At 38.8% G+C, this 13,624-nt stretch overlaps 1 protein-coding gene across 4 annotated transcripts in view; it reads right to left on the reverse strand.

Annotated features, from left to right (window-relative positions):
- Positions 1 to 13,624, reverse strand: part of PIK3CB (phosphatidylinositol-4,5-bisphosphate 3-kinase catalytic subunit beta) — a 133,302-nt gene that overhangs the window by 14,516 nt on the left and 105,162 nt on the right. For all 4 annotated transcript variants that reach the window (XM_070433498.1, XM_070433500.1, XM_070433501.1 and 1 more), the window contains 5 exons: positions 12,681 to 12,824; positions 11,295 to 11,394; positions 6,504 to 6,682; positions 5,119 to 5,228; positions 3,448 to 3,526 (listed from right to left, as the gene is read on the reverse strand). In XM_070433498.1, coding sequence (XP_070289599.1) covers positions 3,448 to 3,526; positions 5,119 to 5,228; positions 6,504 to 6,682; positions 11,295 to 11,394; positions 12,681 to 12,824 — 612 coding nt within the window. The remainder of the gene's footprint in view (positions 1 to 3,447; positions 3,527 to 5,118; positions 5,229 to 6,503; positions 6,683 to 11,294; positions 11,395 to 12,680; positions 12,825 to 13,624) is intronic.

The raw sequence follows: 13,624 nt of genomic DNA on the forward strand, positions 1-13,624 counted from the left end.
TAAAAGAAACCATTTCTAAAGAACTAAAGAAAAATATAAGAATGATGAATCACCAAGAAGACTGTCAACAGGCAGGAATTATTAAAAATGAACCAAATAGAAATTCAGAAATTGAAAAGTACAATAACTAAATATAAAATTCCCTAGAGGAACACAACAGATACGAGCAGCCATAAGAAAGAGTAGACAAATTTGAAGATAGGTCAAAGAATGAAGAAAAAGAGTGAAGAAAAAAAATGAGCTTCAGGGAACTGTAGAGTACCATCCAGCATACCAACAAGTACATAATGGCAATCTTATAAGGAGAAGAAAAAAGAAACCCCCAAAAATTAAAAAAGAAGAGCTGAAAACTTCTGAAATTTGATATAAAACAACAACTCTTTCTAAAAACAAATGGAAAAATATCCTCAGGCAAGGATTAACAACAACAAAAATTTAGAGTACAGAAAAAACTCTCAAGTTTAGTCAACTGATGTTCGATGAAGAAAGAACATCTTTCCAACAAATGGTGCTAAGATAACTGGATATCGAATTTAAAAGAATAAAATTGGACTCCTGCCACATAACATAAAAATATTAATTAAAAATGAACTAATGACCTCCATTACAAGGGTTAAAACTATAAAACTTTGAAAAGAAAACATAGGTGTAAATCTTCATGACAATGGTTTCTTAGACCAAACACCAAAAACAGAAGTAACCAAAGGAATAATAGATAAATTAGACTTTATCAAAAGTAAAAATTTTGTTTCAAAGGACACTATCAAGAAAGTGAATAGACAACCAGTATAATAAAAGAAAATATTTGCAAATAATTTATGTAATAGGGGGTTCTAGTATCTAAAAATCTATAAAAACTTCTTATAACTCAAATATTAAAAGACAAATAACCCAATTCAAAAAGGAGCAAAAGACCTGAATAGATATTTCTCCAAAGAACACACGCAGATGACCAACAGCACAATAAAAAGTTGGCCAACATATGGAAACATGCTAACATCTGTCATTTAATTGCTAAATATATGCTTATTAAATCTGGACATTAGAACATAAAAATTGCTGTAAATTTTCTTCTATACTTTCATGTTTGAAACAGTCCACAATTAAAAAAATACAGAGAGAATTAGGTAAATGATAAAGTTAAATATTATTAATTAGCATTTTAAAAGTTTAAAAACTGTATGCACCTATGCTATATCATGAAACATGCTTAATGTTTTTTTCTCCTTGAGTAAAAGAGATTACCACTGTAGAAAACTAGAGAAATAGATACACAAAGAGGGGGGAGGAGAGGATCATCTTCAATCCTACCATCTGAAATGACTATTGACATTAGTTTCTGTCAACATCAGTGTGTCATTGTTCAGTGAATTTTTAACATGGCTGAAATCTATATAATAAAAGCCTAAGCAACCGTTATGGTGGAACGACCCCAACAACCGGTCGCTATGATGTGCACAGACCACCAGGGGGCAGACACTCAACACAGGAGCTGCCCCCTGGTTGTCAATGTGCTCCCACAGCGGGAGAGCCACTCAGCCAGAAGCTGGGCTCAAGGCTGGTGAGCGCCTCTCCCACCTCCGTGGCAGCGCTAAGGAGCACTGAGTCGAGCAGTACGGAGCAGCAAGTAGGCAGGCGGTAAGGAGCGAAGGGTCCCGGACTGCAAGACAGATGTCCACCTGCCGGCTTAGGCCTGATCCCTGGGGGTCTCGGACTGTGAGAGGGCACAGGCCGTGCTGAGGGATTCCTCTCACCCCCCCAGTGCACAAATATCATGCACCGGGCCTCTAGCAATTTTATAAAAATACTTTTGCATCAAATACTTCATTTGATATTTGAAGGTAATCACTTTCTCCAAATTGTTAGCAATTCTCTATAAACAGTATTTTTAAAATACCTTGAGGTATCTGGTCATAGTTGAAAAGCTAATAATTTTTTAAACTGTTATCCTACTATTGAGCAAATATTCAAAAGGATAGTCCAATTTTTTAATTTGTATATAAAGCAAGAGTAAATATCTTTGTGCATAAATCTCTTTCCACATTTCTAATTTTAAAGTAAGTTCTGGAAATATTAGATACAGGGTCTAAATAAACTTGCTACACAGAGGATTATATTAATTTACAGTGGTATATAAAATTACTTGCATTTTTATTCCTCCAGTAGTCTCCCAGACTAGGCTATCATTTAACAAAACCTTTGCTAGGAAATCAATGCTATCCAATTGTACCTGTAATCTGTACTTTTACATTGGAACTGACAGTGTTCACATAATTATTAGTATATTTTATATCTTGTGTAAATAGTCTTTTCATATCTTTTTACAATATACTTATTTTTATGAGCTCTTTAAATATTTAGAATTATTATCCCCCATCTCAGTGGTCGGCAAACTCATTAGTCAACAGAGCCAAATATCAAAAGTACAACGATTGAAATTTCTTTTGAGAGCCAAATTTTTTAAACTTAAACTATATAGGTAGGTACATTGTTATTAACTTAATTAGGGTACTCCTCAGGCTTAGGAAGAGCCACACTCAAGGGGCCAAAGAGCTGCATGTGGCTCGCGAGCCGCAGTTTGTCGACCACTGCCCCATCTTATTCATTATGAATATAATGCCTAGTGTGAGGTCAGACTTTTAATTTTCTTGGTTGACATTCAAATCTTATATTTTTATATAAATACATCAACATTTCATTTGCAATTATCATCTGCTCTTTACCTCAGAATATTTGATAATAATTAAACTTTTAGAATCCAGTGTGTTTCCTTTTTTCTGTTGCCATAAGCGTTTCCTGCTCGCTGTCTACCTTTAATAATGGTGGTAAGTTAAAAGCCCTAAAAGTTCACCAAAAGTCTTGCTCTCAGGAAGCAGAGAAAACAGTTACTAGGCTAAAAAGAAGGGCAATCCCTTCATTGGCCTTGTCACTCCATAACCCCCAGTGATTCCTCCCTGGGAGCAAACTGATTCCTTCTTTCTGAATTCACCATCACATGTCTAGTTCTACACCTGATGAGGTTTAAATAAGATAATATATTTGAGAGTACACTGCAAACTATAAAAAGGTACATAAATATTATTATAAAAAATTAATAAAAACAGGAGGGAAGGAGTCAACAAATTTTAAAAATTCTGCTGTGGAAGGTATGTAACATGAGACAAAAATAATTCACTAGTGCCCTGGCTGGTTTGGCTCAGTGGATAGAACATTGGCCTGCGGACTGCAGGGTCCCAGGTTCGATTCCTGGTCAGGGCACATGCCTAGGTTGCAGAATCGATCCCCAGTGGGGGCTGTGCAGGAGGCAGCTGATTGATGACTCATCATTGATGTTTCTATCTCTCTCTCCCTCTCCCTTCCCTCTGAAATCAATAAAAATATATTTAAAAAAACAACTTGTAACTAATATTTAAAAAAATAATAACAACAATTCACTAGAAATCTCACCGAAGATCCAGACCGGCTTCTTTCCAGAGTAAATCCATCAAGCGCAGCATCTGGAGTGTCAACATATCCTGTCGTAAATCTAAGAGAAAAACCTGCATTATTACAAATGTTGTCCATTTTATGGCTGCTAACATTAACTTAAGATTAGCTGATGCAGCCAGAATTAATTAAAACCATTGGCAAATGTTCTGATAATTTTTCCCCCAAAGTTTTAATGTTGACCATATTCATTAAGAGGTTTGTTGATTAGCATATCCCAGTAACACTACTTCAAAAATGGAGTGTAAAAATATTTTAGTTTACCATGTGTAAGCTACTATACTAATTATAATACAGCTGTAACACAGTAATGTTATATTAAAGCATCCACAGAATTCACACTAATTTTTTTCCTCCTTTTTTAATTTTAGGGATGCACAGGAAGTTCTCAAGAATTGTTTAAGTAATAAACTGCATGATGCATTCACAAAACAGTAATAGCTGATTTTATTTATGATGTCCAGGGGTAATTTTCAGGTAACAGAGGCTGTGAAAGTAGTGACTTCTATATAATGACATTCATATGGTCAAGTGATGTTAAATGTCTGGCAAAACACAACAACTTCTTTTAAAGACAGTTGTAAGCACATATTATGCTAAGCACATTTACTTATTATCTCACTTAATTCCTGTTAATAACCCAACATACACATGCTATAATCCTCATGTACATGAAGAATCTGAAGCTCAATGAATTTTGCATGACCTGTCTGCAGTCACACAACTAATAAGTAGTAGCACTTGGTGTGATTACTTCAGAGGCATTCCCTTTATAAAGTATGGGCCAGTAAGGTTTTTGTTGTGTTTTTTAAAGATTTTTTTTCTTTTTTTAAAAAATATATTTTATTTATTTTTTACAGAGAGGAAGGGAGAGGGATGAGAGTTAGAAACATCGATGAGAGAGAAACATCGATCAGCTGCCTCCTGCACACTCCCTACTGGGGATGTGCCCGCAACCAAGGTACATGCCCTTGACCGGAATCGAACCTGGGACCCTTGAGTCCGCAGGCCGATGCTCTATCCACTGAGCCAGACCGGTTAGGGCAAGATTTTTTTAAAGACTGACTTTTAGAGAGAGAAGTAGGGAGATGGAGAAAGAGAGAAACATCGATGTGAGAGTAAAACATTGGTTGGCTGCCTCCTGCATACCTCTTACTGGGGATCAAGCCCTCAACCCAGACATGTGCCCTGACCAAAAATCAAACTGGCGCACAGAATGACACCCAACCAACTAAGCCACACCTGCCAGGACTCAGTAAGGTATTTTAAAAAACAAAACTATGGCAGCAATATCAAAATTGTTATCACTGAAATAAGATGTATGAATATATTATTGGAAATATTCTGTTGTATTTCACAAGCTTTTTCCAAAGGAATAGACTTTGTATTTTGTAGGGGAAAAGGGGAAGGTATATTAGAACAATGTATGTAAGTAAGCTGTAGAAGTCAATTTCCAAAAAGGGGGGTGGGTGGGTGGGATTTAGGACATGCTGAATTCAACCTCACGACCACTGACAGCTAACTCTTTTGGCTGCCATTTGTCGTTACACATTTACACATTTCAGATAAAGAAACCAACAACAAAAGAAGAAATACTAGGAAATTTGGCACTATAAAAACTTCAGTACATACCATCACCATTTTTAAAAATCACTCCGACTGAATCCTCACCAAATACCTTGTTGTTGTATACCAGCCACAAAGGCTTCATTTTAGAATCCATGTATTTACACTTTTCAACACTGAAATCAAACAAGGGGAAAATTAGCCCACTTCAATTTAAAGACAGGACAAGATTATAATTTTGCTGTGATATACTAGCTGTGGGAGAATCCTCATCTGTTCCAGTCTGAAGTCAGAACTAGAACATTTCCTCTTGGCAGAAAAGCAACCTGGATGACAGCCTTTGGCATATAGTGATGCCGGATGGGCTGGACTAAAAACCCGGGTTTACCCTTCTTACTACCTACATCTAAAATTCCTCCTTTCTTTTCCTTATTCTTCTTTATGTTGTTATGTACAGAGGGCTGGTGCACCAGTGGGGTCCCTCAGCCTGGCCTGTGGGATTGGGCCGAAACTGGCTCTCCGACGTCTCCTGAGAGGTCCTGGATTGTGAGAGGGCGCAGGCCTGGCTGAGGGACCCCACCAGTGCACAATCGGGGCCAGGGAGGGACGTGGGAAGTTGGCCAGCCGGGGAGGGATCATGGGAAGGCTCCAGGGCATGCCCCGCCCATCTCGCTCAGTCCTGATCAACCAGACCCCAGCAGCAAGCTAACCTACTGATTGGAGCGTCTGCCCCCTGGTGGTCAGTGCTCGTCACAGTGACTGGTTGACTGCCCCCTGGTGGCCAGTGCACATCATAGCGAGCGGTTGAGCGGCCTTAGCATATCATTATCATATTACGCTTTGATTGGTTGAACGGATGACCAGACACTTAGCATATTAGGCTTTTATTATATAAGATGTACAGTCAATAATATTATTAAATTGAAATTATTAAGAGTTCATTCTTAATTTCTTAAAAAGGGGTCAATTTTGAATACTGATATACTGAATACACATTATTACTTCTCCGTTATTACTTCTGTAGAGAATGAAAAAGTGAGAAATAATTTTCCAAATTTATTCATCTCATTTTGAAATAGGAAAGCTGATTAGTAAATAATTTTAAAATAAGTTAATTATCAAATGATGGGTACCAACATTTTTACTTACATAGGATTTTCAACTCTTAGAAACCAGTAATAGAAAACAAATTTAATTATATACACGTGAAAGGAAGTTAACATGTAATAACTTTCACTAACCCCATAGGTAAATTTAGCTAGCAGACATACATCCTATTGAACACAAGAATAACCTCTGAGGACGTTTAAGATTTCCCTTCTTTAATTATATTCCACTTATTGGTGCTAATAGGTGGCCCTTTTCCTCCTCCAAGGCAGTCATTTAGAAATCCTTTCTTTATTGCTGTTTTCATGTAAAATCCACTGAACATAGCACAGACTGTCACTTACTAGAGTTCTGAGAGGATGACGCATGGGTTCAGAGGGGACTGCAGGTCAGAGAGGGCTTCCCGGTAAGCATTCTGTTTTAAACAAGTGTGCATGGCCTCTTTGCCTTTGGCTCTGTTTAGCTTCACTGCATTCAGTTTGATTAAACTATTTAAAGTTTTTAATTTATTGAGTGCTTCAACCTGAAAAATAAGTTTCCCCACCACCAAAATTAATTCATGGTTAAAAATAATATAAAGTACTTTGATACAATTTGATCATATTAATCAGCAACCACTTAGAATACTCCCCCAAACCCCCCACACACATCAACCAGCTCAAGTAAAAACAGTACTTGGTTTATGAAAAACAGATACAATAGCATAAAAAACTTACTTAACTTACTTTTATCACTTGTTACTTAAAGCGCCATTTTTCAAACTTTCTTTAACCCTTTTCTTAAATGGAATCTTATCAATCAGAAAAAAGTAAAGGGACATAGATGATTGTGGATAGAAAGGTAAGTATGAAACTTAAACTACACGGAATTCTGCAACACACTAAGTAATAGAATTTAAAACACAACTAATCTGAACCACTCCATTTGGCCAACTCCATAGTATAAGAGGAAAATTTATGTACAAGTAACCTGGGGTTCCTAATATTACCTGCTTCTTGTCATCATTCTTATATGACATCTTCTCAGTATATTCTCTTTCCATTAATAGTAAGTTAAAATGGATTTCTTTGTGTAATAAATAAAAATACAGACACAGTATTTGTTGTCTAAGTCTAAATTAATGACTTGTTTTTATAATGAGGGCACTGGCTATCAAAACTTATGCAAATAAAAACAGTTTATGCAAGAAGTACAAGGTTGCCCTGACTGGTTTGGCTCAGTGGATAGAACGTCAACCTGCAGACTGAAGGGTCCCAGGTTCAATTCTGGTCAAGGGCATGTACCTTGGTTGCGGGCACATCCCCAGTAGGGGGTGTGCAGGAGGCAGCTGATCGATGCTTCTCTCTCATCGATGTTTCTAACTCTTTATGCCTATCCCTTCCTCTCTGTGGAAAATCAATAAAATATTTTTTTTTTTAAAAGAAGTACAAGGTCAATCAACAATGGCCAACTTAATCAAAACCACCGTGTTTAAAAGTTAACTTTGTCTAATAACTTAGGGTCTTTTCATCATGTTATGTAAAATTCCATAAGACAGCCCTGGCCAACCATAAATCAAAATAGTTTATCATTATGGCATTAAAACTGGAAACAACCAATGATAAAAACAAAGTATGTGTAAGCTGTATATAACAAACATATAAAATATGTATACAAAAAACATTATGAATATCATGGCTTGAATTTCCATGAACATGAGATTTATTTTATACCATATTTTCATTTTTGAACTCTGCTCCTATTCAAGGAAACTACTAAGACTCTGTAGGGAGGTGAATTCAGGCATACAGTTTCTACAGAGAGGCTGAGGGCTTGCTCACAGAAAACTGGGAAATTTCTATTAGCTTGACAATAAAATTGAGATGGCTGACCAACCTGCCAAGTTAGTCATCTGTCAAAACCACAGACACTTCATTTCTCAACAATTCCAGAAGCTGTACAAACAGTGGTGAAAAGGGAACCAGCTAAAAAATGGGCTATGCAAACAGGAACTTTTAGAAGTATTTCAAATTTGAATTTCTTCCATGTTTGTACAGTTGGGAATTTTCAAGCCCCATCACTAATGTGTTGATATTCATTTCCTGGAACAGTGTCCTGAATACCCATATGGCCATAAGTGCTTCAACACCTTGTCTTTTTATAGCTTTACAGTGATAACAAGAACTGCCATGTAAAGCGTAGTCTTCCCCTTGCAATTCATCAGTATAGGAAAAAAAAGTAAGATTAACATGATCATACATATGTCATATGATTGCTGTTATAAAAGTCAAGCTGAGGTCCCCAGAGAACCAAGAAAATGTCCAGTGTGATTTGAGCATATGAGTGAAGCCAAAGAAGTAGGGACTTTATCAAGTGTAGCCTTACAGACTTTGATGAAGAGTTTGGATTTTTATTCTCCATGCAATAAAAATTACTGCAGGGAGTTTAAAAAGGGAAATGACATAATACATCTATATTTTAAAAACATAACGTTATCTGTAAAGAAAAGGGGTGAAGGGAGGGGGGAAAAGAATGAAAAGAAAGGGTGCAATTTAGGAGGTTAATGAAGACATAGGTGAGAAGATAATGGGTGAAACTAGGGTGGTAGCCATGAACACAAGAGACATTAATAGGTATGAGATAGATTTAAGGGCACTATAAAATTAGGGGGATTAATAGTATCAATCTCAGATTGTTGTGAAGGATAAATGGCCCATAATAAGTGCTTAGCTATTATTACCATCATTAACGGGCTTTCCAAAAGAGAGGGATCAGAAATAATTCGTTTCAACATGAACTACAAATCACCAATATTAAAATGATCTCTCAAAACCTATGGGAGTTTCCTTGGCAATGCAAATGAGTTAGAAAAGTGTAGTGGCTACGAATTTGCCTTCCCTGCATTCAATGCTTCTGCTAAAACTACCATCCATGGACTTACAGAACACCTTATCTATCATCATGGTATTTCATATAGCATTGCTTCTGAACAAGAAACTCATTTCACAAAAAAATGAAATGCAGCAAGGGGCTCGGTGCTCATGGAATTCACCTGTCTTACCATATTCCCCACCACCCTAAAGTGGTGGCTTGATAGAACAGTGAAATGGCCTTTTTAAGACTCAGTTACAGCAGCAGCTATGTGGTAACACCTTCTAGAGCTGGGGCAAGGTTCCCCAGAAGGCTGAATGTACTCTGAATTAGTGGCCAATATATGGTGCTGTTTCTCCCATAGCTCGGATTCATGGCTTAGAATCAAGGTGTGGAAATGGAGATGGTACCACTATTACTTTCATGGTCATCAACTAGCAAAACTTTTGTTTCCTGTTCCTGTGACCTTATGCTCCCCTGGCATGTTATCCTAGTGACAAAGGGAAGAATGCTTCCACCGGAAGACACAACAGTGATGCCACGGAACCTGAAGACTCCTTTCCAGCCATTTTGCTCCTCGTGGGAGAACAGGCAGAGGGTGTCACGAGGCTGGCTGGAGGAACTGATCCTGACTACCAAGGATCCTACTACTCCACAATGGAGGTAAGGAAGAATATGTCTAGAATATAGATCGCTTGGTATTATCAGGCTCTGTGATTAAGGTCAATGGAAAATTATAAGCCAATCGAGGCAGGACTACTAATGGCCTACACTCTTCAAGAATGAAGGTTTGAGTCATTCCAGCAGGTAAAGAACCACAACCGAGGAACTTGCTAAAGGCAAAGGAAACACAGAATAGGTTGGAAGAAGGTAGTAATAAACACCAGGTATGACCATGTGACCACTTACAAAAATGAGGACTAATTGTCATGAATATCTCCTCATTCTGTTATGTGTTCATGTGTGGTGTGTTTATAGGAAATGTCTGTTTCTTCTTGCTCTTATTTCCTTATCATGAAACATAAGATAAATTGACTAGCCGAAACCGGTTTGGCTCAGTGGGTAGAGCGTCGGCCTGCGGACTGAAAGGTCCCGGGTTCGATTCCGGTCAAGGGCATGTACCTGGGTTTCGGGCACATCCCCAGTGGGAGATGTGCAGGAGGCAGCTGATCGATGTTTCTCTCCCATCGATGTTTCTAACTATCTCTCTCTCTCCCTTCCTCTCTGTAAAAAATCAATAAAATATATATATATATAAAAAAAAGATAAATTGACTTTATATTACAGTATTTAAATGTTATTAATTTTACATCATAGTATTTAATTTATAGTATATCAAGGAGAAGAATAAATACCACTCAAGGACATCACCTCCTCTTCGGGGAAAGAGGTCAGTGCATTTTTAGTTATACTCAGGGTAGTTGTATCATGTTAGGTGAAATTTTGACCTTGTTATTGCTCTTATTTGGAGATTAAGTATGGTTTAACATTCTGCATATGGATGCTTAATCTGCTATGGTTAATTTGATGTATTAACTTGACTGGGCAATGGAATGTCCAGATATTTGTTCCAACATTAATCTGGGTGTGTCTGTGAGGGTGTTTTCAGGTGAGATTAACATTTGAATCAGTAGACTGAGAAAAGCAGATTGCCCTCCCTAATGTGAGTGGGCCTCATCCAAGCATGAAATTTTGAAAAGAACAAAAGGCAGACCCTCCTGTGAGGAAGAAGAAACTCCACCTGTATTACTGCCTTGAACGTGGACAAAGCTCTTTTCCTGCTTTTGGACTTGAACTGAAACATGGGCTCTCCTTCGGTGCCAAGCTTTTCTGCTTTCAGACCAAAACTTATATACTATTGGCTCTCCTGGATCTTCTGCTAAATTTGTTGAAACTTCATTTTTTGACTTAAATTTTTATTTTTAAAAATATGTTAGTAAAATTCAGTTACTAAAACCTCTATAAGTAATGAAATGGAAGAAATTATACAATTTTCAAGTACCATGTGGCAAATTGAATATGAAGATTAAAACAAGCTGATATTGCCCGACTGGCATGGCTTAGAGGTTGAGCGTCGACCTATGAACCGAACTAGGAGGTCACGGTTCAATTCCCAGTCAGAGCACATACCTGGGTTGCAGGCTCCATCCCCAGTAGGGGGTGTAGAGGAGGCAGCCAATCAATGATTCTCTTTCATCATTGATGTTTCTATCTCTCTCTCTCTCTCCCTTCCTCTCTGAAATCAATAAAAATATATTTAAAACAAACAAACAAAAAGCTGATACCTGCTTGGAAAGCACTTTCATGTGTCCTACGCTTCCCCGGCAGTACGCTTCAAGGATGACACCAAACTGTATGGAGATAGCAGGAATGTGCACTTCTGATCTGCAGAAAGTTAATATTATGATGGTTTATCAAACACTTCAGATTCACCAAATGAAAGTAATGACTTCTTTATTCTATTACTAGTGGCCCAGTGCACAAAATTCATGCACTGGGTGTGTGTGTGTGGGGGGGGGTATCCCTCAGCCCGGGCTGTGCCCTCTCATAGTCCAGGACCCTTTGGGGGATGTCCGCCTGCCGGCTTAGGCCTGAACCTCCCCCCCAGCCCCCAGAACTAGGCCGGCACACAGATATCCCTCTCACAGTCCGGGGCTCTCCCAGTCCAGGAATCCTTGCTCCTTACTGTCCGCCTGCTGTGGAGGCGGGAGAGGCTCCTGCCACTGCCACTGTGCTCGCCAGCCACCACCGCCACTGCGCTCGCCAGCGGTGAGCCTGGCTTCTGGCTGAATGGGGGGGGGGGGGGGGGGGGGGGGGAATGAGGGGGGCGGAACACTGCTCAACCAGAAGCTGGCTTTGCTGCTCCTTAGCACTGGCCCCACCCCCTACCCACTGGTGCTGGGGGAGATGGGGGGGGGAGCTGAGCCGGCCAGGAGAGGGGCTGTAGGAGGTTGAGGCCCCGGCTGTGGAAGGTTGAGGCGCCACTGTCACGCCTTGTCCCGACTCTGCAGAGGTGCCGGGACCGAGCCACTCCCTCTCCCACTGCATCTGCGGAAGGCATGGTGCCAGGACCAGACCGGGACTGCGCAGCCCCCTCTCCCACCGCCTCTGCCGAAGGGACGGGGGTGGGGGTGGGGGGGACCACCATGGCTGGCCTGGCGGTGCAGGCTCGCTGGCCCTGCCCCCGCCCCCACTGGTAGTTCAGGAAGGTGGTTCTTGCCTTGGCCCTTGCTGCCCCGACTTTGTCTGGAAGGTCATTCTGAAGGACATTTGGTTGTGTGGTCTAATTAGCATATTAGCTCTTTATTATATAGGATAAAATTGTGATGCCAACCAAAGAAAAAAACACATCCTCTTGCTAAAAAATTTTAGTGGGATGGTCAAACTTTTCAATTCTTTAAACATCATAGTACAAAAAGGTATGACATTTTATAGTTACTTAATTTTCTTTACCCCAGGAAATCCAAATATTTTACATATTACCTTATTTGCTTTTTGGAGTGAAAAGATAATGCTACCAATTTAGAGATAGTTACAAAGATCTGACTCATATCACACAATTGACTAAATCTCTCAACTAACTTCTATTCAATTTTTCTCACTTAAAGAATGTAGATACATTTGAAACAGGAAGGGATACCTTATTTCCCGAGATGTTATAAAACACTTACCTAAGGTGCCAAAATAGAAACTGCCCTATCCTCCGATTAGCGAGTGCTCTTTCTAATAGGAATCTAGAGAGGGCACAATCAAGAAAAGGCTCATATTTTAAAACTTGCACCAGTTGTAAAAGATATTGCGAGAGTTCTTCATCGCTGAAAAAAACAAAAAACACATAGTAAGTCACTTAACATCCTGTGCCAGAAAAAGATCCCTTCCTATCAAACGATTGAATATTAACTTACTGAAACACAATGGTTCTTTTGGGTCAGGCTTGTAGCATGCTCATATTCACTGTTTCACTATTACAATAACACAAGAAAAGCTGAAGATTTCAGCAGGAGGGAGAGTGGAAGGGAGCAAAGAACAGATATATGGGGCATTTTTATTAAATTATTTAGGTTGATACAAGTGATGATTGTACTTAAAATCGGCCAGAGTTACAATAAAATCAAGTACTGATTTCTGGTCATGTTGAAAAAGTTGTGTACTCAGTCAAGCAATCAGTTTTTAAAAACAAAACTGTATCAGTACTGTGGCAATTTATTTTCCTCTATCATTAGGATTAAATAATTCCTTCTCCCAGATAATGAATGTACAATTAAAATCTTAACTTTAAGTAGTCTGAAGGATAAGAAATGAGTGCATTTGTGAGTATTGAACCACTGAATTAATATAACATAATATTGTAATTAATATGAGTTGAATTAATTAAGATTAGTGGTTCTCTATTGGGTGTCCATCCCAAAACCATTCACATGTAAACACTCTCCCATCAGAGGCAATTCCAGTAGTCGGGTAAGATATGAATCCCAAGTCCACAAGTAAATGCCATAGATTTCCACACAGTATTGACCAAAGGGGACTGTACAAGCATATTCACTGCAGCATTGCTTATAACTGACAAATCTAGAGAGAACTTAAGCTGTTCCTCAATAGGGGAATGAAATAATTA

The sequence above is a fragment of the Myotis yumanensis genome, unplaced genomic scaffold (genome assembly GCF_028538775.1).
Source record: "Myotis yumanensis isolate MYYU_CA2020_CCGP unplaced genomic scaffold, mMyoYum1.0.hap1 SCAF_14, whole genome shotgun sequence".
NCBI lineage: Eukaryota > Metazoa > Chordata > Mammalia > Chiroptera > Vespertilionidae > Myotis > Myotis yumanensis.